Raw genomic sequence first — 27,547 nt, forward strand, 5'->3', positions numbered from 1 at the left:
AAAATAAATACAGCTTAGCATGCAACTCTCTCGAGAACAAAAACAAGCACACTCGGGTGTGTTTTACCCTATACTTTATTTGTGTTTCATGTCAAGGGGTGAAAACTTGCCTACAGTAAGCAACTGAAGGAAATATACACAGCAATTCAGTCTACACACTCTGAAGAACCAACTGTACACACATCTGTCACCTCATCACCACCATTACATCTTTCCATTAGAGCCATTTAAACGGAGTGTTTCCCCAGTAACTGTTAAAAATGCAGATTCGATGCAAAATAAAATAAAAAAAACAACAACATGACCTCCTGCAGAAGCTCCTCGGTAACAATAATTGGAAAATTCACTGAGAAATTCGATGTTTGAGATGCAAATTTTCAGTTTTCAACAAGTGCGTTTTTTTCAATTGAGATGGTAACATTTTAAAGTGCTTTTATAAGTTTAAATTCGGTGAACAAGACATCCGTTAGACACATGATCAGACAATGAAATAAAATCAGAGGACTGTTGAGTGCGGTTTTCATTTCCTCTCCCATCGCTTTCTTCAGTACTGCGAAACTTGCACTACACCAGATTCATATTGCACACAAAAGGTCTTAAAACGTCATCTTCAATATTCCCCCTGCTACTACAGTACTACAGTCATTTACACAGGACACCTATAGGATCTGGATCCAATTTACGTGGAAAAACAGGAAAAATGGAAACCAAGTATACTGGAATCTACAAACACTTCGCATAAGAAAAAAAAACGACATTAGTAGACTTAAAAAAAAAAAAAAAAAAGACCAACAAAAGAAAACGAACAGCAAAATCCCTAGACTACAATAAAACAGAAATAAATAAAACAATATTATCTAGAGTTGCAAGTGCAACAAATTGAAAACATGACCTAAAATGATTAAATAAACCCCGCCCACCATTAAATAGGCCCCACCCAGTAACACTACTCAATGAAAGGCAGTAACGTTGTGCTGAATGAAAAGCATTGGAACCGTACAAACTGTGGAAAGCCAATCAGCAGGTCTAATTAAGCCAACTCAAAAATCACAAGGCAACCAAAACCACAGCAGACAATAATCAAAGATCGCATTTTGGTTGTATGAGCCAGAACTAAACGCTGTGTGGGCTCCCCTGGGTTGTTTGCAACGCTCAAATCACGGAAGATTCGATTGCCATTTCTAAAATGCATAACTTCAAAGTCTGGACCCTATAACGGACTAAACCGTACCAAAAAACAATGAAATGGTACAAACAGGAGTGTAGGTATATTGTGACTCCAATGGCTGGTTGACCACCGCACAAACCTCACTCCCAATACAAACTGTTTTAAGCGTAAAACAAACTTGACATTACTGTATTGCTTTAGAGGAAGTATTTGATCAGAATCCCTTAACAAGGAACAGTTCACCCCCCCAAAAAATGAGCTTTTGTCATCATTTACGCACTCTCAAGTCATCCCAAATCTTTATGAATGTCATTTTTTCTGCGAAACATACGTTTTTCAGAGTCATTCTTTTGCATAAAATGAAAACCGTGAAAAAAGCTCTGGCGTCTCATTCAAATATGGTGCATAAAGTTGTGGCAGATCAAAGCATGTTGTGGCAGATTTGATGTCAATGACGCCATTCTGTCTTGTCAACGAAATGCGATTTAAGAGCTACGGAGGGGAAGATCTGGAGTGAATAATGAACGCCAGAGTCATATGAACCACTTTAATAGCGTTTTTTAGTCCTTTTTGGAGCTTGAAATTGTCTATCCCCATTTATTTTCCCAAAAAGCAGCATAAACATTGATTTTCTTTTAGTGTTGCATAAGTCTTTGGAACAACACGAGGGTGAAAAAAATGACAAAAAAATATATTTGTGTTATTGTTGGGTCAACTATCTCAAATTAAATGCAAGGTTCCATGCCTCAAAAACAATGTAATTACAATCCCGTCTGGGAATATTTTAGGCAAAGCTAAGAGGAAAAATCCACACGCGATTTTTAACGATTTGTAGTGACCGAGCTACGGAGCAGCATCGATACGGCAAACTCTACCTGTTTAAATAGTGTGAACTAAAGTTAAATATTGAAACGTCAAAATGAGCATGTGATGTTAGTATTATTGTCGTTTTTCTAAAACCTAGCTACGACTCGTCTAAGACCTCAGGCTGTGACATTCACACAGGTCTTTATGCTCGTAATGTGTTCGTACAGTGCTTTAAATATACCTGTAGCTCAGGTGTGTCTACTTTAAGCAGCCGTTTCATTCTCATTTCATGGAACTGCATCTTGTTTGTCTATTTTCAGACGACCCTTTTATCATAATTTAAATCATTTCTTCTGAGAACATCCATCATTACAAAAACTAATTCAATGGTTCATATATATATATATATACAGTTCAATTGTAGTGTTTAACTTACTTATTTAAGTGAAATGTTCAATAGAGACTACGCAAAGCAAGAGAGAACAAGCTAACTCTCGAAACAAACCCAAAATGTGAACGTACATAAATAAGGCTAAAATAACGCAGTTTTTTTTTTGTTCCTTTTTACCATTTTTCATTCATTTCTGCCTTTTTTTTCTTTTGTAATTTAGTAATACATTCAACTTGGCACAGTGAGGGATGTGGAGAGCAGGATGTGAGCACAAACCGACTGTGCAAGAGTGAAGAGATACACGCTAGTTACACGCGTGTCCCACTGGTGCAAAAAGCCTGTCTTTTTTTAGTTTTCTTTATATTTTAAAGGGAAGATATAAGAATGGAGGAACAACTGTACAGCCCAGACGGGGATAGTATTTCATGTTTCATACACATATATATACTTATATTCATTTTCATATGTATAGTATCGAACCCTCCCGTGCTGTGGAATGCCTGTTTAGCTTTTTGAGGTGATATCAGCTTCAGCTGGGGCTACTGGGGTTATATTCAGCATTCAACAGCTGGAAACAGTGGGAAAGAAAAAGACAGCAGGTTAAAAAAAGGGGGCAAGACACTGAAAATAAACAATAAAATGATATTCGCAACCCATTTTGTGACATATTTGCGAGTAATATGCAGCATCTGCTCACTTGTTTTACTGTTTAGCTCCGCCTCCACCACGAATGCCCACTGATTGGTTGTTCTGGAAGAGCCCCGCCCCTGGGCGGTTGACATTGGGGTGGGTGGGAGAAGCGACAGGGGGCTGACCTGGTCTGATTGGCTTGGCTGTGAAAAGAGGAAATATGACTAGTTAGTCAGACCTTAAATTGGTCAACTAAATCTAATAATTAAAAACTTCTCCTAAAAGGCTGAAATGCTCTACATGATGTCTGCACAGATATTTGCCCTGATTTGCAGTCTGGGCAAGTCAACGCTAGCTGCGGAAACTAGACAGTCGGAGTTGACAGATTTCACAAATGTATGATGGGCACAGACTCCAATTTTTTAGCTGCATACTCTCATTCCAGTCCATATTATAATCATTTGTCACATGTCTCCTAGAAATGAGGCACATGACTCTGTGTGAGTTTTTGGTTTTTGGAATGACTTGAAAAATCTGGTAGTGAGAAGTGTAATCCTCATGTTTTTTCTGTTTAATCATTTACAAATTTGGTAAATGTATGATGACTAGTGGTTTAAAGATTTTAAAAGTCATGTAGTATATTCTAGCCTTAAGACAATTAACTGAAAAGCTTATAAAATGGCCATCAATTGTGTTTCCTCAGTGTTAGAATGATATTCTCAACCATATCCAAGTCCCTTGCAACTTTCAATCACTTGACTGAATCTAGTAATTGCAAAATATGTGTGTGTGAACTAACCGATCTGTGCAGAGTGTCCTCTGCGTGCCATGTTCTTGGCTCTGACGGCTTCTTTGATGCGGTCCACCTCCTGCTGGTAGCGTTTGCGGTCACGTGCTGCGTTCTCTTTGGCCTCTTTGAGTGCAGATTCCAGAGCCTTCACACGCTCCGCCGTCGCCCGCAGGCGCTTCTCTAGCTTGGGCAGCTCACAGCGCAGGTCAGCGTTATCGCGCACCAGCTACACAAGAAAAGAAAGAGACAGTGAGCGTGTGTTTTGTACGAGAATGCATGAGATACCTGATGTTTTGAGTGTGTGTTTACCTGCTTGTGCACTTTAGTGAGCTGTTCAAGGTTGTTCTCAAGGAATGAGATCTTCTGTTTTTGCGCCGCGCTGCCACCAGTGTCATCTGAGTCCATCTCAGCACTCTGAAAAATATATGTTAATACATAATTCAGGCCTATCTGAGAGTGGCTGATAATCATAAATTGAGTTTTATGATGTCTAGTTCATTAGCAGTGATTTAAAGGGATAGTTCACCCAAAAATGAAAACGTTATGTTTATCTGCTTACCCCCAGGGCATCCAAGATATAGCTAATAATAATAATTTGTTACATTTATATAGCGCTTTTCTAGGCTCTCAAAGCGCTTTACATAGAAGGGGGGAATCTCCTCAATCACCACCAATACAATTTAGGTGACTTTATTTCTTGAGTAGAACACAAATGAAGACTTAACTCCAACCGTTGCAGTTTGTCAGTCGTATAATGCATGTGAATGGTAACACATGAGAGTATGAGAACTAGGAGTAAAGAAAACGTGCACATACAAATCCATATTAAACCCTGCGGCTCGTGACGACACATTGATGTCTTAAGACACGAAACGATTGTTTTTTGCGAGAAACCGAACAGTATTTATACTTACTTCTGGTAAGTGAGGTCAATGTAAATGGAAAATCTGGCGTAGTTTACGCAAGTGCCAGAAGTGATCTCTCACATGTATCTCTACACCATATCGTGTACATTGACCTCACCAGAAGGGATCGTGCGCTGAAGGCTGTTGGACATAGTGATGTATTAGAGGTAAAAAATTATATAAATACTGTTCGGTTTCTCGCACAAACCAATCGTTTCGTGTCTTAAGACATCAATGTGTCGTCACAAGCTGCAGGGTTTAATATGGATTTGAATGTGCATGTTTTTTTACTCTCTTAGTTCTCATACTCTCATGTGTTACCATTCACATTATACGACTGACAGACTGCAACGGTTGGAGTTAAAAATCTTCATTTGTGTTCTACTCAAGAAACAAAGTCACCTATATCTCGGATGCCCTGGGGGTAAGCAGATAAACATCAAATTTTCATTTTTGGGTGAACTATCCCTTTAAAGCACACTAATAATATTACAAATTAAAATAAAGTTAAATATATTTTTAAAGATTATATTAAAATTATTAGCAAGTAAAATAAAATAAATATATAAAAAATAAATTAACTAATAAAAAAAAAAATCATAAAAATAAAGAAGGGACAGTTTTCAATAAGTCCTGCACAAACTCCACATTACATAGGACATTAGTTGACATTAAAAGTATTTAAGAAAATAGCAGCTACACTCTAAACATTTAGTCTCTAATATCCACATTTAAACTAATTTCATTATTCTAAACTACAATTACACATTCACAAAAGTAGTACCTTCTTCACTCGTGTGGCCAGATCCTGAACGAATAGCTTCCTCAGATTATGAAGAGTCTGCAGCTCTTTGGCCTGAGGAGAAGTGAATGATCAGAGCGTGCACACATACAAATGAAGATGTAAGAATAATTTCTCAAGCACAGTACAAAACGACCTACCACAGTCTCCTCCAGGCCTTTGAGATCCTGTCTGGCCTGTTCCCGTCTGTCCTGCATCACCCTATAAACACATTTCATCATTAACACACATTAACATACTCCTCAAATCTCTGCATGTTAGGTGCGTGTCATACGTGAGCTCGTGGAGTTTGCGGCTCTTCTCCTGGTCAGTGGATCGGAGTTTCTCGTGCTCCACCTTCAAGCGCTCCTGCTCCAATATGATCTTCTGGTTCTGACTGCAGACAGAAAACAGGGTGAGGAAAATGAGCCTGAGCACATGTGTCCCTGATTCCGTGCCTGAAGATGAGTATGTATGTATGTGTCTTACTCCTGCAGTTCAGTGATGAGTTTCTCCTTGATCTCCAGCTCATCTCTAAGGCTGCTTAGCTGTTTCTGATGAGCTTCTCTGTGGTTCTGGATCTGCTGCTCGACTGCAGTCTGTCCAATCATATACAGAGAAAAATTAGAAATCACAAGCCTGTTTCTCAATTGATGCAATCTAAACGGCAGAATATATAAACGGAAGATAAATAGTTGAACTCTCACAAAAAAAATAAAAAGTCCTTACCATGCTTACCTTGACTTCATTAGCACTTTGTATCTCATTTTCCTTCTCCATTGCATGAACTTTCTCTGCACAAGGGAAAATAAACAAGCCTTTCACGCCCAATGCACTCACCACAAGAGGGCAGTAAAAAGTAAAGGCGTCTAGGCCAAACAAAGTTTATACAGCCATTAAAATGCATTTATGAGAGAAAAGAGAAGATGATTTGTACCCTGGGCGCTGAGTTTGACCAGTTCCTCATTGAGAGAGTCGACGTTCTCCTCTAACTGTCTCTTCTTGTGTTCGATGTTCTGCAGATACTCTGTCAGGGACTTGATCTTTGCCTCATACTGTAGACAAACACAAATAAATCTCAAGAGCTTTTTAAACAATTCTGTAAATGGCTAGTCATGCATTAATTATCTGATAAAATAGAAGACTGGTTTTACTAGAAGCGCATAAACACTCTTCATTTCTTTTATGGTCAGTGGAAAAAGTTTCTCGTGATTTTAGTAAAAAGTTTAAAATGCTATAAGGCAAGACTGGGCGATAAAACGTTAACTATAATTTTAATATTTTTTAGATAAAACGATAACGAGTTTGATAAGCATTGAATATTTTTCTATGTTTGTGAGGCAAATGTGGAATGAAACAGCGCTACTCATTTGAACCGTGCCACACAGACCATTTATCGACTCTGCTCAAAGTTCAAATGGCTTACTATAGCAGATGCGTTCTCTCGTGGATAGGTCTTGGTCACTCGACCATTAAACAGCGCTGTGAGAGCCAGTGAGAAGCAAAGAACCCAAATGTCTCAATGATTTAAACTAGTGCGCACCGATACAGACAGAAGGCTTTTCAATCTACAAATCGCCATCATTGACCAATGGATTTACTGTAGTAACACCTATCACAATACCATGGAGCAATAATGCATTGAAGTATTATTAAGTATTAAGTACTATTGCACCATGGTATTGTGATAGAAGTGTAGGATATTCATATTCATTTTAAATGCATTTAGGTTGCTGTTTTTCATACAAATACCACTGAAACCATATGGTTACATTTTATCATGGTATTGAGGTGCTAAATGCGTGTTTATCATGATCTAAATGTATGCTACTATGGAAGACCAATGGTTAATTTTAATAAAACTCAAACTAAATTTTACCATATAAAAATTAGGTTGTTATAAACTTTACAGATTTTAATGTTTTTCTTAAATTTCCCATGGCGTGGTATTTTTTATTAACAGAATAAACCCGTTTCATTTCAAATGATAATGTTTCAAAGATAATTATTTTTGTTAAGGAACAATGACTGGAAAAGTAGTTTACAATAAAGAGTAGTTTAAAAACATTACAACTTTCACTAAGGAGCAAAAATCTGCCTTTAAACGTAAAAGAAATAAAGATTTGACATTTATGGTGATAATTATCTATATCGACTGATATGAAAAATTTTACTGTGATATTTTTTTGGCCATATCGCCCAGCCCTACTATAAAGGTAAGTAAATGACATTTTCATTTTTGGATGAACTATTCCAATAAGACAGAAGATTTTGTTGCTTTATCTTTTCCTTCTGTTTACCTGAGAGATCCGGAGCTGACAGGCTGCAAGCTCTTTCTCGTTCTCATCCATCTTCTTGTTGCTCTCGGCCTGAGTGCCCTCCAGCTGTTTGCTGCGCTTCACCAGAGTCTTCACCTCCGACTTCATCTTACTGATGTACAGACGAGCCACTGTGAACTCTTCATCAATGAGACCTCCACCCTCATGCTGCTTAGAGAAAGACACAGACAGAGAAAAAGATAAAGACCGAGATAAATAAAAAACAATTGACGTTAGAGACGAGCGTGAGCAGTTGAAACAGTGCAAAGGAAAGAGGAAATTAAACAGCAAGGGTGAAAAGACATAATATTAAATGAAAAAGTAAAAGAAAAGTTAATGCAATGTAATGGTTCTTTGCTTTGTTACCTTAATGTCATTGCTGCCTACGGCGATGCCAATCTCTGCCAGGTCTTTAAGCAGTGATGACATCATCTCAGTGACTCTCTTCTTCTGATGGTTGGTCATTTCCTTCAGTTTCTGCAGCTCAGAGTCAATAGATGCGAGAACGCTCTGCAAAAACACAGCTCCGATTAGCCAACTAACACCAAGGCATACTTAAAAATATGATCTGGCAATATATTATACAGTAATGCATTATATGTAGGGCTTGACACCAACACCACTAACTGCCAAATGAGGGTGGATCGCAGGAGTGTAACGCAGTCACTCCTACTAGCCACTTTGGTGGGCAATGTATTGTCAAAAATATCAAAAATATAATATTTTATGAAACATATCGATACTGAAATATCTCAAACGTTCCAATACTCATCATCCCCAGAATAGATATGCGATACCGATTGCACTCTCACTCTCTCATCTCTCCAACAGTGAATTGACACACAAACCCGCCTCCCCTCACTCGTTTCATTTGCTCCAGATGAATGTTGTTGCGGTTACAGGGCTTGAATTTCAGCGTGGGATTACACAGAATTTTACTCATTCCCGCAGATTGTGTGCTCACACCCCAAATTTGCGCACATAAAGCCGCCTCTCAGTACTAAATTTAGTTCTTTTACGCTGCTTATTGCACATAAACAGTCAAATACATACAAAATAATGTCAAAATGGCGGTCTTGGTGTGAATTCACGTAAACACAGTCAGTTCTGTTTTAAGTGAACGTAATCAGTTAAGAAAGAAAACGTATGTGTAACAGTATAATAGATCCGTGCGTCAGGTCTTAAAGTGACAGCAGCCTAATATACCTGCTGCCAAATTATGAAATAATATTAAAAATAACTATGTCCCCATATCAATGTCAAAATTGTGGCCATTGAAAATGCTGAGTGGCTAATAACTTTTGAAAGCCACTAGCCACAGAGGCTGTAGAGCAAAAAATGTTAATGTCAAGCCCTGATTATATATATTATAGAGTAAAGAATGAGAGTTTCTCCTCACAGATTTCTGGTTGAGCTCTTCACTCAGGGTTTCAAACTCCTTGGTCTTGTCCTCCACCTCCTGACTCTTCTGATCATAGTTGACTGCGAGCTCCTCCAGAGCCTGCAGCACCTCCTTCACCTCTTCTTTAGACGCATCGTTCTCCATCTGCAGACGGGTGAGCTCCGCCTGCAGGTTGTCATGGTCCCTCCGCGTTGAGACCAGCAGCTACAATACAAATGATGTGGGGGTTTTTGTATTGTGACTACTGTACTTAAGCGTTACTCAACTTTAGGGTCAAATTCTTGTGATGGGAAAAAACTAGGGGTGTAACTAGGGATGTGACGGTGAGGAAATTTTCCCACCGGTTAATTGATGTGTGACAACACCGGTAATACCGGTATCACCGGCGGAGGCTTTTAAATCTAAAGTAACATGCACACGACCGCTCTGAACTGAAAACGCGGCAGTGCGCACACACCGTGAATGACAGCTTGTCGGTAAATGCGCGCTCTGTGAGGCCATGGGTGCGTCTCAATCAGTTCCCTAGTTCAGTAGTCAGGGCACTGATCAAGCATTGATCAGTCTATGATTGAGATGCACGCCATGAATGAATAACAGTTCGTCCCCTTGTTTATACTCGACGCGCCCGCACGAGCGCGAGGGTGCGCGCGGCAAAAAATAAATGTGCGGAGCGCGGAGGCTCGCACTGCGGAGCCAGGCCAAAGTAAACAATGCGCGCTCTGTGCGGCCGTGCACATTTTACTTTCAGTTTTGAATTAGCGCCAATTCGGCTGCGGGTTGCTTGAATTGTGGGTTCATTAGCCTATTATTTTTAATGAAAAACACAACAACAAAACAAATGACAAACTCCCTTAAAAAGGCGCTTTTACGTTTCGCTTTGAAACCAAATCTTCCGCGATCATCTCAGCTCCTCACTCTTAAATCTGATGAATGACTCCTGCCGCTGCCGAAACTCACGGTCGGATCCTGCTTTATTAAGCAGACACGTTCAGTTTTTATTTGTATTGTCTGTTCTCTAACTGAACAAAATTATTTTATTACTATAAAAAAATAAAAAAGACGGTGGGCGGTGCCACGGTGGGCAAGTGATGTAACCGGTGTTGAGTCTGGACACCGGTAACACCGGCAACACCGACTATCGTAGCAAGCCTAGCCGATACGATACACCAATGCCACGGTTTGGTTCATATCAACGTTTTGGAGCCACGGTTCGGTTTGCTGTGGGGGTAGGGTTCTGTGTTAAATGTTTTTTTTTTTTTAAAACAAGTTAATTTATTTCACAAAAACTGATGACACACACAAGTAATGTCCCATTTTAGCCAACTTAAACACATAAATTGTATGGATATGACTAATACTGATGAATAAATAGGCCTATAAGGTAAAGCTATTAAATATTTTTGTTAATACAATAAAGTAGCCACCACACATTAAAAAAATATACAAAATAAAGTAAAAATGAAGTGGCATTTTGGGGTTATGGAAACAACAGTTACACACAAAAGGCACATCCCAACTCTCTAAATGATTTAGTCAACTAGGAGACAGGACACTGCTTTTTTGCGGAACTAATGTAAATCTGATGTCCATGTTGAGCGCTCACCTCTTCCTGATCCAACATCTGCTGCTTGAGTTTCTCAGCCAGCTGAGACTGCTGATTTATCTCATCATCCTACAGGTAGAGAGAGGTAGAGAGAGAGAGAGAGAAAGAGAGAGAGAGAGAGAGAGAGAGAGGTAGAGAGAGAGAAGTAATAGCTGTAATGAATGTGTCTATAAAGCAAATCTTGATTTTACAGCAGGACATTATTATGAACAAAATGTTTTTTATATTATTTGAAAAACACACTGAGAATCAGACCTAAAATACCTATTTCACACAGTCACAAGTCTGTAAGCTGAAAAAGTTAATGCATGTCAGATGGTGCTGATATGACACTGATGTTATGCTTACGGTGTATCATCAAAAACAATATTTTTCATCATCATGCTTATGTTTTGTACTATCATAAGATCTCAACACTGCAATAATAATCGAGAGAATGATTCTGTTGACAAAAAGTCCCAATTAATGACAGACATATTTATCAATGGCAAATACCAATGTCTATAGAGCAGGGTGCGTGATGGTCAATAATATTTACTTAAACAACCATTTAAAAGACTGGGGTCAGTAAGATTTAAGATATTGCTTATCAAGGTTGCATTTATTTGATAAAAAATACATTCAAACTGTAATATTAATTAAAAAAAAATTACATATTTTTCACATTTAAAAATGTTTTCTATTGATGAATAGAAAGTTCATAAGAACAGCATTTATTTGAAATAGAAATCTTTTGCAACATTAGAAATGCCATGTACTGCCACTTTGGATCAACTTAAGGCTGATTTATACTTCTGCATCAGACCAACGCCATATCCTCTACGCCGCAAGTTACGTGTTCGTTTTCATTTATACATCTGCGTTGTTGTCCGTGTCAATTTGCAATTAACCTTGCAGACCGCTAGTAGGCAGTCTCCACCGGCATGTTAATGATGAAACCCACAGTATCAAGGCAAAAGCCGAAGAAGAAGCAGCTTGTTGTGTACATTGTCGGAGTAGCAGCAGCAATGATGGCGGCAAATAGATCGCGACTTTTCTTGCAGCTTGAGTTGTTGTATCTAATACAAATTAAGCATCTCTAGTTGATTAGTAGAGGTAAATAAGAGGCGATCTGGCGCTGGAATTCTTTTTGAAATCATGCAGAGTGCTCGTGGCGCTGTTTTCAGTATCGTGCACAGACGAGCGCTTCAATCGATTGCTGTTGCGGAGACTATTTGTTCCATTGAAATCACAAAACGAAATGCACCCTAATGTGTCCCTGTTCTTGATATACAATCACTCATTAACATCTTTGGTTTTAATGAGAAAATAAATAAACTATACACAGCAAATCTATACATTTATTCACTAACATAAAGAATCTCTGGACTACAAAATATTGTGTTATATAGCAGATGTAAGGATGAAACTATCATCCCATTTTGGACACACACACACACTCCTACGCAGATTTTTAAAATGTATTTATTGACCTGAGGGAGGAGTTCTGGCAGACCAATCACAGCGCTTGCGGTCCGTGTGGAATTGACACGTTGTTACATTTTTGGAGAGGTGCACGTTAGGGTACGTCGTAGGCTACGCGTGCAACACACAGTCTACAACGTAGCTATAGCGTACATTTGACGCAGAAGTATAAATTGGGCTTTAATGCATCCTTGCAAAATAATATTAATTTCCTACTGACTCCAAACGTTTGAATGGTAGCATATACTATGTATTTCTTTGTAATTTAACTTGAGTTATATAGGGGGAAAAAATTTAACAAAATGTGACAAAACAATGAAACGTTATTTTAGACAATATTTGAAAATACCAATAATCTCAAAATCAGCTAGTCGATGCATCACTAGTCCAAAAGCTTCATCCCTTCATTCATTTAAGGTCATTAGTTTGTCTTACCTTGTCATCCAGCTGTTTGTAGAGTTTGGCTAATTCACCCTCACACTTCTCACGCTCAGCGTCAGTGAATTTGAGGGCAGGGATGCTGGGAGACGAGGTGAATTTTTCATTATTCACCACATTATCCAGGGCCAGAACTTCTGCATTTGCCTTCTCTTTATCAAACTGCTCTTCAGTGGGGACGCTCTCACCTAAAAGAATAAAATGCAGTTATCTGTAATTCTCAGTAAACACAACTGATTGAGTATGAAGTGTGTGTGTGTCATTTAAGTACCGTTCCTCCAGCGGTTGAGCTCGTTCTCCAACCAGGTGATGGTGTTCTTTAGTGTCTTGTTCTTCTCTTTCTCCCTTTCATATTTCTTCTTCCACTGCTCTGCTGTCAGCTCCACATTCACACACACTGTGTTCTTAATGGTCTTTGCTCTGACAGTGAGAACCGAAAAATGACTAAATGCTCAACACAAAAGTTTCATTAAAATTCATTAAACTCAATGTGAGCATGTCTCGTCACCTCTGTCCGAACATGAGCGTCGTTTTAGTCTCAGCCTCGTTGTAGGAGGATGGAGAGCAACAGATCACTATAGTGGTCCTGCAGTTCCCACCCAGAGAATCCTGCAAGATCCTTGTCATCTTACTGTCTCTGTAGGGAACGTACGTCTGACATGGGAAAGAAATATTCATTCATTACCCTTCCATCCAATTAGCTGCACAGGTAATCGTATATAATTGTAAAACTCTGGTGCATCACACCCACCGATCCTTCAGCTAGAGCAGAGATGACGTTGCCCAGAGAGGAAAGAGATTTGTTAATGTTTTTGGCTTCATCCAACACAGCACCTTCTGCTCCAGTTTTACTGACCTGCAGTCAAAAACATCAAATCAGAGACAGTGCAAACTAATATTAAAGCCTATTATGCCCTTTTACAAAGTCTTGATTTTGTTTTTGGGGTCTATTAGAATAGGTTTTCATGATTGAATGTTACAAAAAAAAATGTATTTCACATATTTGACATTGCTGCAGCACCTCTCATCCCAGTCTGTCAGTAACACTCAGTTCAGTTCCTGTCTCTCTGAAGCCCCTCCTTCCGAAAAGCACAATGTGCTCCGATGTGTTTTGATTGGTCAACTTTTTCAAACGAGTTTTCGAAATGTCATGCCCCTTACCCAAGCGGCAACCTCCCGCAGTTACTCTTGAAGCCAATACAGAAGTGACTTAAACTGAAATTCATCGACTGGCCACTACAGACAGGCTCCAGAAGGGAGCAGAATCTCATTGAGCCCCGTGTTAAAATGCCCAAATTTTACAGCTAAAAAAACAGGTTTACGGCCTGGTACAAAATGTGGTTTTGGTCTATACGGCTAAGTTTGCCCTTCATGACAACTGTGAGGGGGGTGAATTTTTTTTATAACTCGTTTGTTTACATTATATAAAGCCTTAAAGTTATGCATAATTCAGGGCGTGGCCACTCAAGAGTGACAGGGGGATTGCCGTTTGTCTGCTGTCTATTAGTCATCACGTCACCTCAGCTCCACCCATGTCCCGCCTCTTTGCCCATTTCCTGTTATCCGGGAGTGACGCGCTACCATGATGGCAACGGCCAGCTCGTCCCTACTTTACGCTTCAAAAATGCTCTTCAGAATCTTATGGGTGACGTCACGGACACTATGTCCATATTTTTTTACAGTCTATGCCCTTACCATAACTGCGAGTTTTAACACACTATTAACACAACTCAACCAGGCCTCACGCCCTTTATTATGCGTGTTCGCAAAATAATATTTTGTATTTTGTGTTCACTCCACGAAGAAAACTCAAGCCTACAGCCGAAGCATTTCAGGGAGTTCAGAAACAGAGCGCACTGATATAGAGAATAACTCCCTTTGGAATGAGCTTAGCATTTTGTAACTTTGCAGACATTTCCCATGCACAAACAGCAAGTGTTACCGGTCCTACTCAAATCACATTTAGTAAAACAATTCCCTGAAGCAAAAACCGGATAAGAAGAACAACTGTGTTCAGTATGTCTGTGAATGGATTTTAAAAGAGAAATGGAGATAAGTGAGAGGAAGTGAAAAGAGAGAAGTAGAAAGATTACCTTCTCGCTTCCTGCTAAATCCACCAGGAAGAGTTTCCCACTCAGTTTCTGCTCCGTCTGTGTGTTCTCTTGCTTGACGTTTATCAGGAAGATACTGTGACTCCTGGAGCTGTGCTCGTTCATGTCTGACACACACACCAATGTAGAGTTTACATTTCAACTCAACTTTGACCACATGCACACAACAGGAAAATCTTTAGATTGTATAAACATTTTTAAAGCAGTCAAATAAGAAAGAACGTCCTGAAACTATTCTCGCTAATATAACTCAGCAGGTGTGGAAAAGTTTGCTAAAATGAGACTATGCACTGATTTGCATGGGCTTACTTGTGACAGCCACATGTCTGTTGGATTTGCCTTCATCAATGGTGTCCATCACTTCCTCCGGGCTACAGACAAACCGTTCAGTACATCCCTGCAGATGGAGAAAGAGACAAGGAAAACATTTGAACCACTTCTATACTAATACACCCACGGCTAATTACTAAAACAAAGCCTCACCTTTACGTAAGGAACTCTGTTCTTGTCTTCATGTACAGAGAGGTTGGTCTTAGATACTGAAAGAGAGACACAATTTCTGATTTTAAATTAAAATCCGAATTATTATTATCTGACATAAGACTAATATACAACCTCTAATACATAAAACAATGCACAGATAATAGAATTGTATATTTGATTTCACATTCAGTCATACGTACCATCCAGCAAGTCCCTGATCTTGTCTAGGTAAATCTCAAAATAGGAGACCTGTCAATGCAGACCAGAAGTCATAAAATTAATATTGCTTTAAAAGTATATTTAATCAAAAATACAGTAAAACTAGATTGTGTGAAATATTACAATTCAAAATATTTTTTTAAATAATGTTTTCTATCATAATATATTTTAAAATGTAATTTATTCCTGTGATCAAAGCTGAATTTTCAGCATCATTACAACAGTCTTCAGTGTCACATTATCCTTTAGAAATCATTCTAATATGATGATTTGCAGCTTAATAAACATTTCTTATATCAGTGTGTGCTTGCTTAATATTTTTGTGGAAACTGTAGTACACTTTTTCAGGATTCTTCGATGAATAGAAAGTTCAAAAGAACGGCCATTTTAGAAATCTTTTGTGACATTCTAAATCCCTTTTATAGAGATGGCACAGACAAAAAGTAACGACAATGCCATTCAAAATCTGGAGATGAGCACAAAGAAGTTCCCATGCCTGATTCATATGGCTTTTCTAGGTCTGAAAATGTTGATGGGAACCCTTTGAATAACAAGCACTGATTTGTCATGAACGTCAAACCTTGATATGGAATTCCAGGTTTTCATCCATGGAGTAAATGTAGTTGAATATATCCTGGACGATCCTTGGAATGATGCCCATGCCATCAGAATCGTGCAGGTTCCCCTAAACATTCGCACAAACACACATTGAATCACCATGATGATGCATGATGATTTAAGGTATAGTAAATTAACTGATAGTCCTGATTAGCAAAAACAATGAGCAGAATGTTAAAGTTGTGCAAATGAATGGCCAGAATGCATTAAAAGTTGAATGCAATTCAAACGGTGTTGTGTAAGTGGCCCTTAAAGGAACACGCCACTATTTTCAAAAATAGGCTCATTTTCCAACTCCCCAAGAGTTAAACAGTTGACTTTTACAATTTTCGAATCCATTTAGCCGATTTCCGGGTCTGGCGGTAGCACTTTTAGCATAGCTTAGCATAGATCATTGAATCGGATTAGACCGTTAGCATCTCGCTCAAAAAAATGACCAAAGAGTTTCGATATTTTTCCTATTAAAAACTTGACTCTTCTGTAGTTACATTGTGTACTAAGACTGACGGAAAATTAAAAGTTGCGATTTTCTAGGCTGATATGGCCAGGAACTATACTCTCATTCCTGTGTAATAATCAAGGAACTTTGCTGCCGTACCATGGGTGCAGCGGCGCAATGATATTACACAGCGCCTGAAAATAGGCTAACTTCAGTCAACATAACCAACTACAACTACAGAAGAGTCAAGTTTTAAATCGGAAAAATATTGAAACTCTTTGGTCATTTTTTGGAGCGAGATGCTAACGGTCTAATCAGATTCAATGATCTATGCTAAAAGTGCGGCGATCGGCTGAATGGATTGGAAAACGGTAAAACTCAACTGTTTAACTCTAAGGGAGTTGGAAAATGAGCCTATTTTCCAAAATAGTGGCGCGTTCCTTTAAGTTAATAACTAAAGGTTTTTACAACACAAATCAATCAATCAAAAACTTACTTAAGCTGGACAAGAGCTGCTGTACAGCCAAAACAATCTTTATTGCATTCATTTCCTATTATCACTGTAAAGCTGCTTTGAAACAATCTGTATTGCAAAAAGCTCTATATAAATGAAGGTGGCTTGAACGGACTAATATTTGAAAATCATAATGATTCGCTATGACACTTATGTTTATTTCTAGATGAATTTTCACCTCCATGGTATGTGTTTTTCCAGAGGATGTTTGTCCATAAGCAAATATTGTACCGTTGTAACCCTCAAGCACATCTGGAAGGCACAAAGACAACAAAATATACCACTTGAATATGATCTCATGGTCTCAAATACAATATTTAGTGCTGCTTTGATCAACAAGTTATTATACCAAATAATATCAATGGCAACATTAGGGTGACAGAATTTTCATTTTAAGGTTGTGATCAGGTTCCTCACCTTTAACAATCTTCTGAGCACAAGCGTTGTAAACCTGCTCCTGAGAAGTGTTAGACTGAAACACGCGATCAAACATATACGGCTTTCCCTGGAGAGAAAGAAAGACAGACAATGAATGATGAGTCATTATGCATATACGCGTTTCTCTTTATATATATAACTCTGAATCAGCAGACTACGGTCACAAGACTCAAAGACGATCCTTCCACAGACTAAACAAGAGCCCATTACTACAGGCTAAAGTACAAAACACCCATCCCTCCTGTTACGAATGGCTCTAACCTTTAACACAAACAGCAGTGACAAAAAAAATTAGGTGTGAAATCCAGCTGTTATTATGACACAATAAGAGCATTTCATCAGAGATCTTCGTCCAGGCATGAGCTTCCTATTTCTCTTTAGGGATTTTGAACTATGCTATTTGCAAAAAGATTAATCATAGCATTACAAAAATGGATAAGGCCAAGATACAAGATTGTATTCTTTCTTATCCAATAAAGCACTGCAACTGATGCAATTGAATATCTTTTTTACATATAAAAAATTATATTTTAATTAAAAAACACACTACTACGGAAGTGTTCTATAAAATATTGAAACAGACACACAACACAACTTTCTGCAGTTGAATATTTAAAGCAATAAGCAAATAAGTCTGGAAGTAATGAATTGATATTAATCATCTAGACTATACTGACTCATTAAATAACTTGCTCGCTGAAATGGTATTTTAGCTAGGCCTATAAAAACCCCAGCGGATAATAGTATTGTATTGGTATAGTATATTTAGCATGTTGTTAGAATCAAAAACTAAATCCTGAAAGAAACACAGTCCAAAAACTGTACAGAGTCTGAATGCTGATCGAAATCATAATGTAATCGTGATATGGAAAATCGAGAATACAGGAATAGCCGTCGGAAGCATAAAAATTAGGGTGGGTCCAACCCCAGATTTTTTTATTGGAGTAGATGCCATTTACATTAAATGCAAATAGTCCGCCTTGTTTACAATAGCGTAGGGGTAAGGCACATGGCAGGAAGTTGACGCAAATCGACCTGAGGTTCGAATCCGCCTTTTGCTGAACTCGCTCTACTCCCTTTTCCCATCACATATCAAATCGGAAAGGTATTTATTTTCAGTAAAAATTAAGAAAATATTCGCAAAGTGGAAATAAAGCATCAAACATCTTAAGTTAAGCCTTAGATCAATTAGGGCATTTAAAGGAACACGGCAATTTTTGGGGACTTTAGCTTATTAACCGTATTCCCCAGAGTTAGATAAGTCCATAAACACCATTCTCATCTCCGTGCGTGCCATAACTCTGTCTGACGCACCCACCGCTAGCCTAGCTTAGCACAAAGACAGGAGGTAAATGGCTCCATCTAGCCTAACATTTTCCTATTTACAAGTTGTGATGTGTATAATCACAGCGTGTACAAATAACAAGGTCACATGAGACAGCCATCTTCTAACCGTATACATACTGGGAACTATTCTCTCAATAGGCGAAGCACTGCTACTTCTGCGGAGTGATTTGCTCGCAGCAAATTCGCTCAGAGTTGGAGTAATAGAGTCAATTACCAGATCACTCCGCTGAAGTAGCAGTGCTTCGCCTTCTGAGAATTAGGGGTGCACCGATCCGACTTTTACAGTCCCGATACCGATACCGATGCCTGGGCTTTGTGTATCTGTCGATACCCGATACCGATCCGATATATTGTTGAATTAATAATAAACTGTATATCTTCCACCTTATACCTTCCTTGAAGAGACTAAAGGCACCAGACTTTACTAACTAAACATAACTAAGACAAAATAACAGATGTATGTAAGGTGTTGAATTCTTATTTATTTAAAAAACAATTCTTCAAAAACTTCTTTAAATAAATAAAATGTAGCAGTGGAAACAAAAAACAGTGTATTGGTCAAACATACAATAGTAATCTGACAGTTACCAAACATTTTTTACACTACAGATAATTGTTTTGGTATATAATCATATCAATATTAAAAAGTAGCATTACAAATTAACAAATAGTCTAATTTTCTACCATATGCAATTTAATACAAATTTTCAGCTAGCTAATAACAACTTTGTTCTGGTTTCACCTCACTCCAGATTAAATGATTGTAGGCTAGGCCTATTTATTTTACTACACATTGTCAACAGAAATAAGATGAAATACTGTTGATAATTAAAAATAATTCTTACTACCCACTCTTGCTAAAATGGGTAAGCACACTTGTGTTCTCATTTCAGTTGCGTTCTGAGTAAATTAATAAACTGAGTTCATGAGTTCAGTGTTGGACAGATCAGTTGTTCTGGCCAGTCGTTAAAATGATTCGGTTCAAAGGAGTCATTAGGTCACGAATCGGACATTAGCAGACGCGTTGTGTGCGAATCCCGTCTGTTAGAACATCGCGAAAGATGTCAACACACAGAAAACACTTCATAACTGGATATAATTTGTCTCCCGCTTATTGAAAGTATGCTTTATGTCAGCTGGTCAGAGAAGAGTCAATGTTTTTTGAGCGCAATTCACACCCAGTGATAATTCAAGGACAAAATTGTCCGAATGTGTCACGTGCAACATGGTTTCGGTCTTCCGAGCTTTTGATTTGGATTAATATGTGAAATATGAGAGCGAACACTGATTATTTTGAAGACCCAGAGAGCACGCGCGGGGGAGGAGCTCTCAGATCGGTCTCTCTGTCACTAGCGCAGCATCTGTTCTACATCACTCGTAAATCACAATAACTCATCAAATTAGGCTTTGGCCGTCAAAAAAATGTCAATGCAGGAAAGACCCTGACTTTGCAGTAATACCCTCGAAACAGCGACGAACTAGTTGGCGTGGCAAGCGTGAAATATCTCCTCCACACAGCCGACTCTCTGGCTCGCTCCCTTCTAGCATGCGACACACGTGAAGCTGACGAATGACGTAGGTTCTGCTGCGACGGAAAAAAACACCTGGATCGGCTTGTGGATCTGTTAATTTTTCCGATCCCCGATCCAGCTATTTTGTCAGTATCGCGGCCGATATCCGATCCTAATATCGGATCGGTGCACCCCTACTGAGAATATAGTTCCCAGATACGGTGAATAAGCAAAAGTCCCAAAAAGTTGCGTGTTCCTTTAAGTGGCTTTTATAAATGTGCCATTTGCACTTTTTAACTGAAAGCAATTTGCTCTGACATTTCTTAAAATATGTCAGTGCAAATTGCTTTCAGTTAAAACAGCTTAACTTCTTAACCCGCACCGGTTCGTGGGCGGGGGGGTTGACGGAAGTGGGGGGGTGTGTAATTTTATTTACTTTTGTTTTATACAAAATATTCAATCAACTATCACAAACTATGCATCATTTGAAAGCTAAAACACTCAAGATTCATGTTCTGAACTTGTTTTTGCAATAAATACACCAGAGAGGAAAGGGTTAAATGAAACGCTAAAGGACCGTCCATGTAAACATTAGCATAATATCAGCGTTACTCATCTTTCATCTCCTGTCGTTCAGATCAGATCGGACGAATCCAATAAACAACCGCATACATCTCTGTGTAAGAGTCCACTCTTCAAAATGCATCCCACTTTTTAATCCAAAACAACGAAAAAATAGGGAAAAAACTAAAAATCCTCCGTTGTTTGCAAGAGAGTTTTGAGTTAGCGTGATCAATCATGTCCATTTTCAATGAAATATCGATTCTTATCCGTGTCTGGCAAACTCCCCCTGCAAGAATAGTTTCTCCCACGTATTTTAAACCCTCCCCCGTCTCTCTCCTTCAATCAGAGTCTCTTCTGGGATGCATCATATAGAGGAAGTGCCTTACAGGCTTGGTGAGCTGTCAATCATTACGCCCATGGTTTTCGTTGGATAAAGGCACTCGGTGCCCAGCCAATGCCTTTCCAACAAAGGTTTGATTGATGGACTTAGTAACCAATCAAAAGGCATTATCTTGCGCAGTTTGCGTAAGTAGGCTTTGGTGAATACTGTTTGTGCGCTGGCTGCGCGTTCTCAATGGCGCAACTGCAGTGGAGCGCGCAGACACTTACTGACGCTTCCCATCAGCTAAATGAGTTTTTTACACTTTGTAATCTCTGTAAATAGTTGCTTTAGTTTTTCAGTAACTGTTTATCCATTATAATTAGTAGTATATTGCAGTTTATTGCAGATTTATTTGAATGAAAAACTACTCTTTACAATAGCAAATGTTCTGAAATAAATGGCCTTTTTGAAATGGCGCCTAGACTTTTCTTGACATAAAAGCTCACAGAAGCTACATTACTGAGAGAATCATCCTCATATTTGAATCATGACATGATTAGACATTCAGTTTTATATTTAAGTTATTTTCAGGCTCTTAACATTAAATTATAATATTTTTTTCCCTAAGTGAAAACAAAAAACAAAAAACGTGAGTCACTTACATGTATATTTACATGTATATTACTCTGTTCCCATATTACTTTGAGTTATTATGACTCTTGGGTAGCAATATTTCAAGTGTCTAGTTTAAAATAAGACCAGGTTTATGAATATAGACCATAGGGTTTAAGAGCTGCAGACATTTTCATTTGGGTATATCGTTTTCAAAGAATTCTCAAAAATGGGGCGCTTGTTAAGAGGTTAAATGTGCATTTCAGTCTGGGACCATAAGTTTAGGCCTTGTCTGTGAAACCGAGGGATGACGAAATAACCAATGCTCATGCTGTCACGTATCCTTTATGCAAAGTGCCCGCAAATGACGCCGGCCTCTTGCATAAAATTACTGCTTTTCCTCTATAGAAAGCAAAAACAAACATAGAAGCGAACAAGCGCTAGTCCGAGTCACATGCAAATGACTTTTATGAGCTGATTCTTTTAATGGATCATTCAACACTTATTAGTTTAAATCAGTCTGACAAATTCTTCACCAAATGAACTTTGAAGGTTACAGAAGCAAGTTCTGCAACGGATCTACTCATTAGCAGACACACTGAGTGGTTGAATTGGGTTGACGTGACCCATCCACATCAGAATGAGTTCTTATTACACGTCCAAATGCCAAATTTCCTCACCATGCCACTCTAACACAGGAGTAGATTAACCAGGTGAGGAAACAGCTGTGAATGTAACACAGCTAAGCAGATTAGTCCAGCCAACCTGACCAACTGCTAACACAATACACTACCACAACACAAGCCTACATTTAAAACTCATTTGAGGTTGACCAATACTAGTCTTCATGGGTCAGTGCTAATATTATAGCTTATATGTAATGTATATATCTATACTGCCATAATCACAGAAAATGAAATATACACAAATTGATGAACAGTATTTTACACAACCTAAAAATACTTGTACTCACAATTATTATTATTATTATACATTTAATATTATTTTATTTAAGTCAGTTTATTTGTTAATCAGAAGGCACATTTATCTTCACATGGCCTTATCAGACAATTAATCAGTGTTAGATACTTTATGTATTTGTTACCGTATTTATTAATATTTTGAATCGGCTTTTATTTTGATCTTTTCAGTTCTCATAAGTTTTAGTAATTTTGTTATGTGCTATTTTTTATATTTCCATTTAGCTTTATAAGTTTTACTTCAGTTAATAACCAAGGCAAAAAATATATATATATTTTAATTTACATTAAACATTTTATACAATTAAACATTATTTTTATTGGTTTTAGTTAACAATAACACTGTTCCTGATATATCAATAACACCTCCAGCACGTTTACATGCTACATACAGCAGATGAGGTCACGTTTTCTTTCCTCGTGCATTATAAAGCAAATATAATGTAGCATAACCATCGCAAATAATTCTAATATTTTACATTTTCACAGTTATTGTCAAACAACATAACTTGAACATTGAGTGAACCAAACGGTTTAATAGTCAAAGAGCATTTGACATGTAACGCACAATAATCACAGCTTTAGAATTTCAAACCAGTGACTTCTTATAAAATCTTCAGACAATCACAAGACTGCGTGAAGAGTGTTTTTGTACATCTGAATATCCCGAGGCCTCCTCCACTGCTAGAAATGGAACAGCACTGTTTACAACTCTCAGTATTCCCAATGAGGGATTATAATTGTACTCCCAACGGTCACAGAGATGGGAAGGTTCGTCACATGTTAGTCGCACTGTGTTTGCATAGAGACAAAGAGAGAAAAGAAAGAAACAAGCAACAAAAACACGAACAAGCATATTCCCTTATGAACTAATAATGAACTGAGACTGATAAGACATAATCCCAATACTGATCCCTGTACAGCTGGACAGACAGGTTTGGTCTCCTTAGTTACAGCAAGATTTATTGCGCAATTTATGATCTTTCCACCTGCTAAAAGCCATTATGCCAACATAAGCACGGTCCATTTCCCCAGAGAGGGATAGTTGCTCTGGTGCTTGATGCTGACTTGCTCAAAACAGCTGGAAGACAAAACTCATTTGGCCGCACACGCACAAGAGAAAAAAAAGACGAAAAAAAAGCATCATCATCAGTGCACTGGAAAACAAAAGGGTGAGTGTTGGTCAGACAGTGCGGTGTCACTGCAGAAATGGAGGCCGAAATGAAAAGAAGTTGAAAGCATCGAAAATCTGGACGTGGTATTTCAATCTGACTCTGTAAGGCTAAAAAAAACTCCCAGGGCAAATTGTCCACAGCCAAACCACAAAACTGCTCCGCCTAATACCCAGCTGTACATTGCATTGACTGCATGAGGGAAATTTAAGGCATTTTCACTCTAAGCGACATCTATACTGCATTATGAGTTTAAACTAGTAGTTTAAATATATGTAGAAAGCCACAAGGCAGAAAAGCATCAAATATCATGCTACTCAATTACAGAATAACTACGCAATTCCTAGCATGTAAAGCCTTTTTAACTATGCAAATAAATTAGTAACGATGTATAGGTTAGAAAATAGTAAAATAGACAAGACATCTATCAAGGAACATTTTAATTCATGAATAGGAGAAGACTATTATGCCAAACCAATGAGGTCAGCATTTTAATGCAACTCATTTAATTTTTACAGTCTCTGAACAGTTACAAAACCAAGACAAAACATATGAAAATGACTTTAACTTCATAATTGGTAAACGTTATCATCAGAGAAAAGGTGCAAAAAAGGTTTAACTTGAGTGCGTTATTAATAATAACATTTTTGAATAAATGTAATATGGCCAACATCACTTACTAAAATCTTAGATTCACATCTCCAACTGTCCAAAAATGACAAATGCCTTAAAAGACTAAATCTCAATAAATAAACCTTATTTTAATAAAAACATATTTTAATAAACGAACCTAAAACCTGCAATGCAGGAACATTTGGATTATATATAGCCTAACTAGTGTCCTAACAACTACAGGCCTAAAAATATGATTGGAAGTGGGAAATATGCTTTAAATATGTATTTGTCAGTAGCACAAATAGTATAACGTTAGCCATAATAAATGACTTGGAATGGCCTTTGTTCATTTGACGTTTTTAAAGTAGGCCAAATGACAACAGACTGACATCAGTGACTGTTATGATCACATTTACTTAATTTATCCTTTTTTTCTACTCATATTAAGTTTCATTTCACTATAATGTGCGAAATATATACAGGCCCAATATTTAGCAAGCTTTTGTTGATTTTCTGAATGAAAACAAACCGATTAACATTAGCCCAGGGGCTAGCGGTTACACGTCACTTATCAAAATACATTTAGAAGTGCACTAAAATCCAAAAGTATTACATTGACTTTTTAAAAAAGGCTTAGGTTTTCATATTTTTAAGTTCAAAATTAAACATTTTGACATTTTGCTGCATTAACATATGAGGGCTGTGTTAGCCACCGAGCTAACGATGATTAACAACTATTCAACTTGCGTATGTATTACTGTATTAAAGCCTCACATGTACTATATCCTGCATAGAATGATGCTAAAACACGTATTATGATCAAATTTCCACATAAACAGGAATTAAAGATGATATTTTCAGTCAGGATACGTCTGCAGGTGGTTAGCGGATGCTAATAGAAATGGACGGCGGGTGCCACAGCTGAGAAAATGCGGCAATTCATCACGATATTATATTATAAACTCACCGCAATGACCACACTATCCTCTCCTTGAAATTTGGGGATATATTTGTCTCCCCTCATCACCTCCGAACTGTTTAAAGGCCGAAAACGGCACATGACTTTGATGGTGCACTCGGCCGGGTCCGCCATCTTCAGCTTTGAGGAGGAGGAGGATGGTGAGCGCTCCTCCCGACCGTCCACACTTCTTTGTGTTGAGGTGGAAGTGGATTTTGACAGAGTGTGTTTTGGATGGATGGAGTGAAAGTGGCAGTCACACCCCCTAACACATAGATACTAAAGCAAGAAGAGGAAAACGGGGCAAGTTGTCTCATTAGGAAGTTGTCACAAGGGCTAAATCTCAGTAGGAATAAAAATTCAACAAACTACATTTACAAGAGAAAACATGTTTTAAATATTTTCAATTTCAAAATGAAACATACATAAATTGCTGAGACCTTGTGACAACTTACCCCATTATGAAACAAATGCACACTAATCAAAGACCTGTTTTTACAACAGTTTCCTCATTTTGTTTTTGGACACTATAAAGTGTTTTATACTGTTTACTATTCCAGTAACCCTCAAAATGCAGACACACACACAGCTCGCTATTCTTTGCAGACACAGCATTGATTCTGGATGATTCAGGGATCCGTTGGATCCTGATGGATGTGATGCCAGGGGACATCAGGGATGCTTTTGCAGAGCTGGAGGCCAAAATCTGGCAGATATTGGATGGTTAAAATGAAATGTCTTGTATCAGCTTGGATTCAGTCTCAATACCTATGGTAAAGCGATGCATATCCGTGCATGTAAGCTTGATGATTTAGCAGTATATATGGTAGCCAAAGTATAAGGGAGTATTATAGGCTATATGCCAACTTCCTGGCAACACAACCATAACGTCATACACACAGATGGCATTGCTGGAAATTTCTCATCACAAGTGCTGCATGCACACACATATATTCGGGTGTGGCAGGACGACACATGTTGCAAATGCTTTCAAATCCCTAAATGAGTAACAGTAATTTTTGAATTAGTAATACTGCTAATAATTAGATTCAGTATGGTCGCTGTACAGAATTAGTTCTGAGATACATAACAATTTATACATTTTTGTGGTTGAAAATATGTTCCTCAGTTGCATTACTGTACTGTCACAGACGTCCCAACCAGCTGCTACATCATGATACATTCCATAAGTGCTGAGATCTGGACACTTTATCAGGTTACACAAAGCAGAGATACATCAATGAATCTCTGTGCCATTTAAAGTCAACATGAAATGACATGCAAGCTATTTTACTTCTGTAACGTGATGTATATTTAAGTAAAATAGAATATTCAACAAGAAAATATTTGAAATTAATATAGTTTTATTTAGGAAGTATGCATTACATTTATCAAAAGTAATGACAGTAAAGACATTTATAATGTTATTAAAGATTTATTTCAAATAAATGCTGTTCTTTTGAACATACAATTAATCAACGAATACTGACAAATGTATCAGTTTCACAAAAATATTGTACAATAAGAAATGTTTCTTCAGCAACAAATCAGCATTTGAATGATTTCAGAATGATCATGTGACACTGAAGTGTGTGTGTATATATATATATAAATATAAATATATAAATATATATAAATTCCAGGTTTAAATGTTTGCATACCCTCTCTTGTTTGTCCTGAGCAGTTAAACTGCCCAACGTTCTTCAGAAAAATCCTCCAGGTGTTGAAAATCCTTCCATTTTACATTATCTTTACCATATTTGAACCCGGCAGTGACTGTATGATTTTGAGATCCATGTTTTCACACTGAGGACAACTTAGGGACTAAAACAAAACTATTAAAAAAAGAAATCGCCCTGTCCCTGAATTGTCCTCAGTGTGAAAAGATGGATCTCAATATCATATACTATATACTTATACTTCAGTACACTGGTAAGTATACATATG

At 37.9% G+C, this 27,547-nt stretch overlaps 1 protein-coding gene across 3 annotated transcripts; it reads right to left on the reverse strand.

The window, feature by feature from the left end:
* Positions 1 to 57: 57 nt before the first annotated feature.
* kif5bb (kinesin family member 5B, b) lies at positions 58 to 25,806 on the reverse strand (the record flags this gene model as incomplete). Of its 3 annotated transcripts, none has more annotated exons than XM_079846104.1 (26): positions 25,610 to 25,806; positions 17,499 to 17,586; positions 17,260 to 17,333; positions 16,091 to 16,195; positions 15,492 to 15,540; positions 15,292 to 15,347; positions 15,118 to 15,205; positions 14,791 to 14,915; positions 13,449 to 13,553; positions 13,206 to 13,351; positions 12,969 to 13,117; positions 12,695 to 12,885; positions 10,796 to 10,864; positions 9,190 to 9,396; positions 8,157 to 8,300; positions 7,773 to 7,958; positions 6,410 to 6,527; positions 6,211 to 6,266; positions 5,962 to 6,071; positions 5,768 to 5,869; positions 5,634 to 5,694; positions 5,476 to 5,547; positions 4,096 to 4,200; positions 3,796 to 4,012; positions 3,064 to 3,199; positions 58 to 2,934 (listed from the first exon to the last, which is right to left on the reverse strand). In XM_079846104.1, exons 1-25 carry the CDS (start codon positions 25,733 to 25,735, stop codon positions 3,069 to 3,071), a joined length of 2,880 nt encoding a protein of 959 aa, XP_079702230.1. In that variant the 5' UTR covers positions 25,736 to 25,806. The 3 variants fall into 3 exon arrangements, with proteins under 3 accessions (XP_079702230.1, XP_079702229.1, XP_079702231.1); XM_079846103.1 differs by having other exon boundaries at positions 6,202 to 6,266; XM_079846105.1 differs by lacking the exons at positions 58 to 2,934; positions 3,064 to 3,199 and having other exon boundaries at positions 3,791 to 4,012; positions 6,202 to 6,266; positions 25,610 to 25,804.
* Positions 25,807 to 27,547: the final 1,741 nt, after the last annotated feature.

This window comes from Gobio gobio (genome assembly GCF_949357685.1).
Source record: "Gobio gobio genome assembly, chromosome: 20".
In the NCBI taxonomy this organism is placed as follows: Eukaryota; Metazoa; Chordata; class Actinopteri; order Cypriniformes; family Gobionidae; genus Gobio; species Gobio gobio.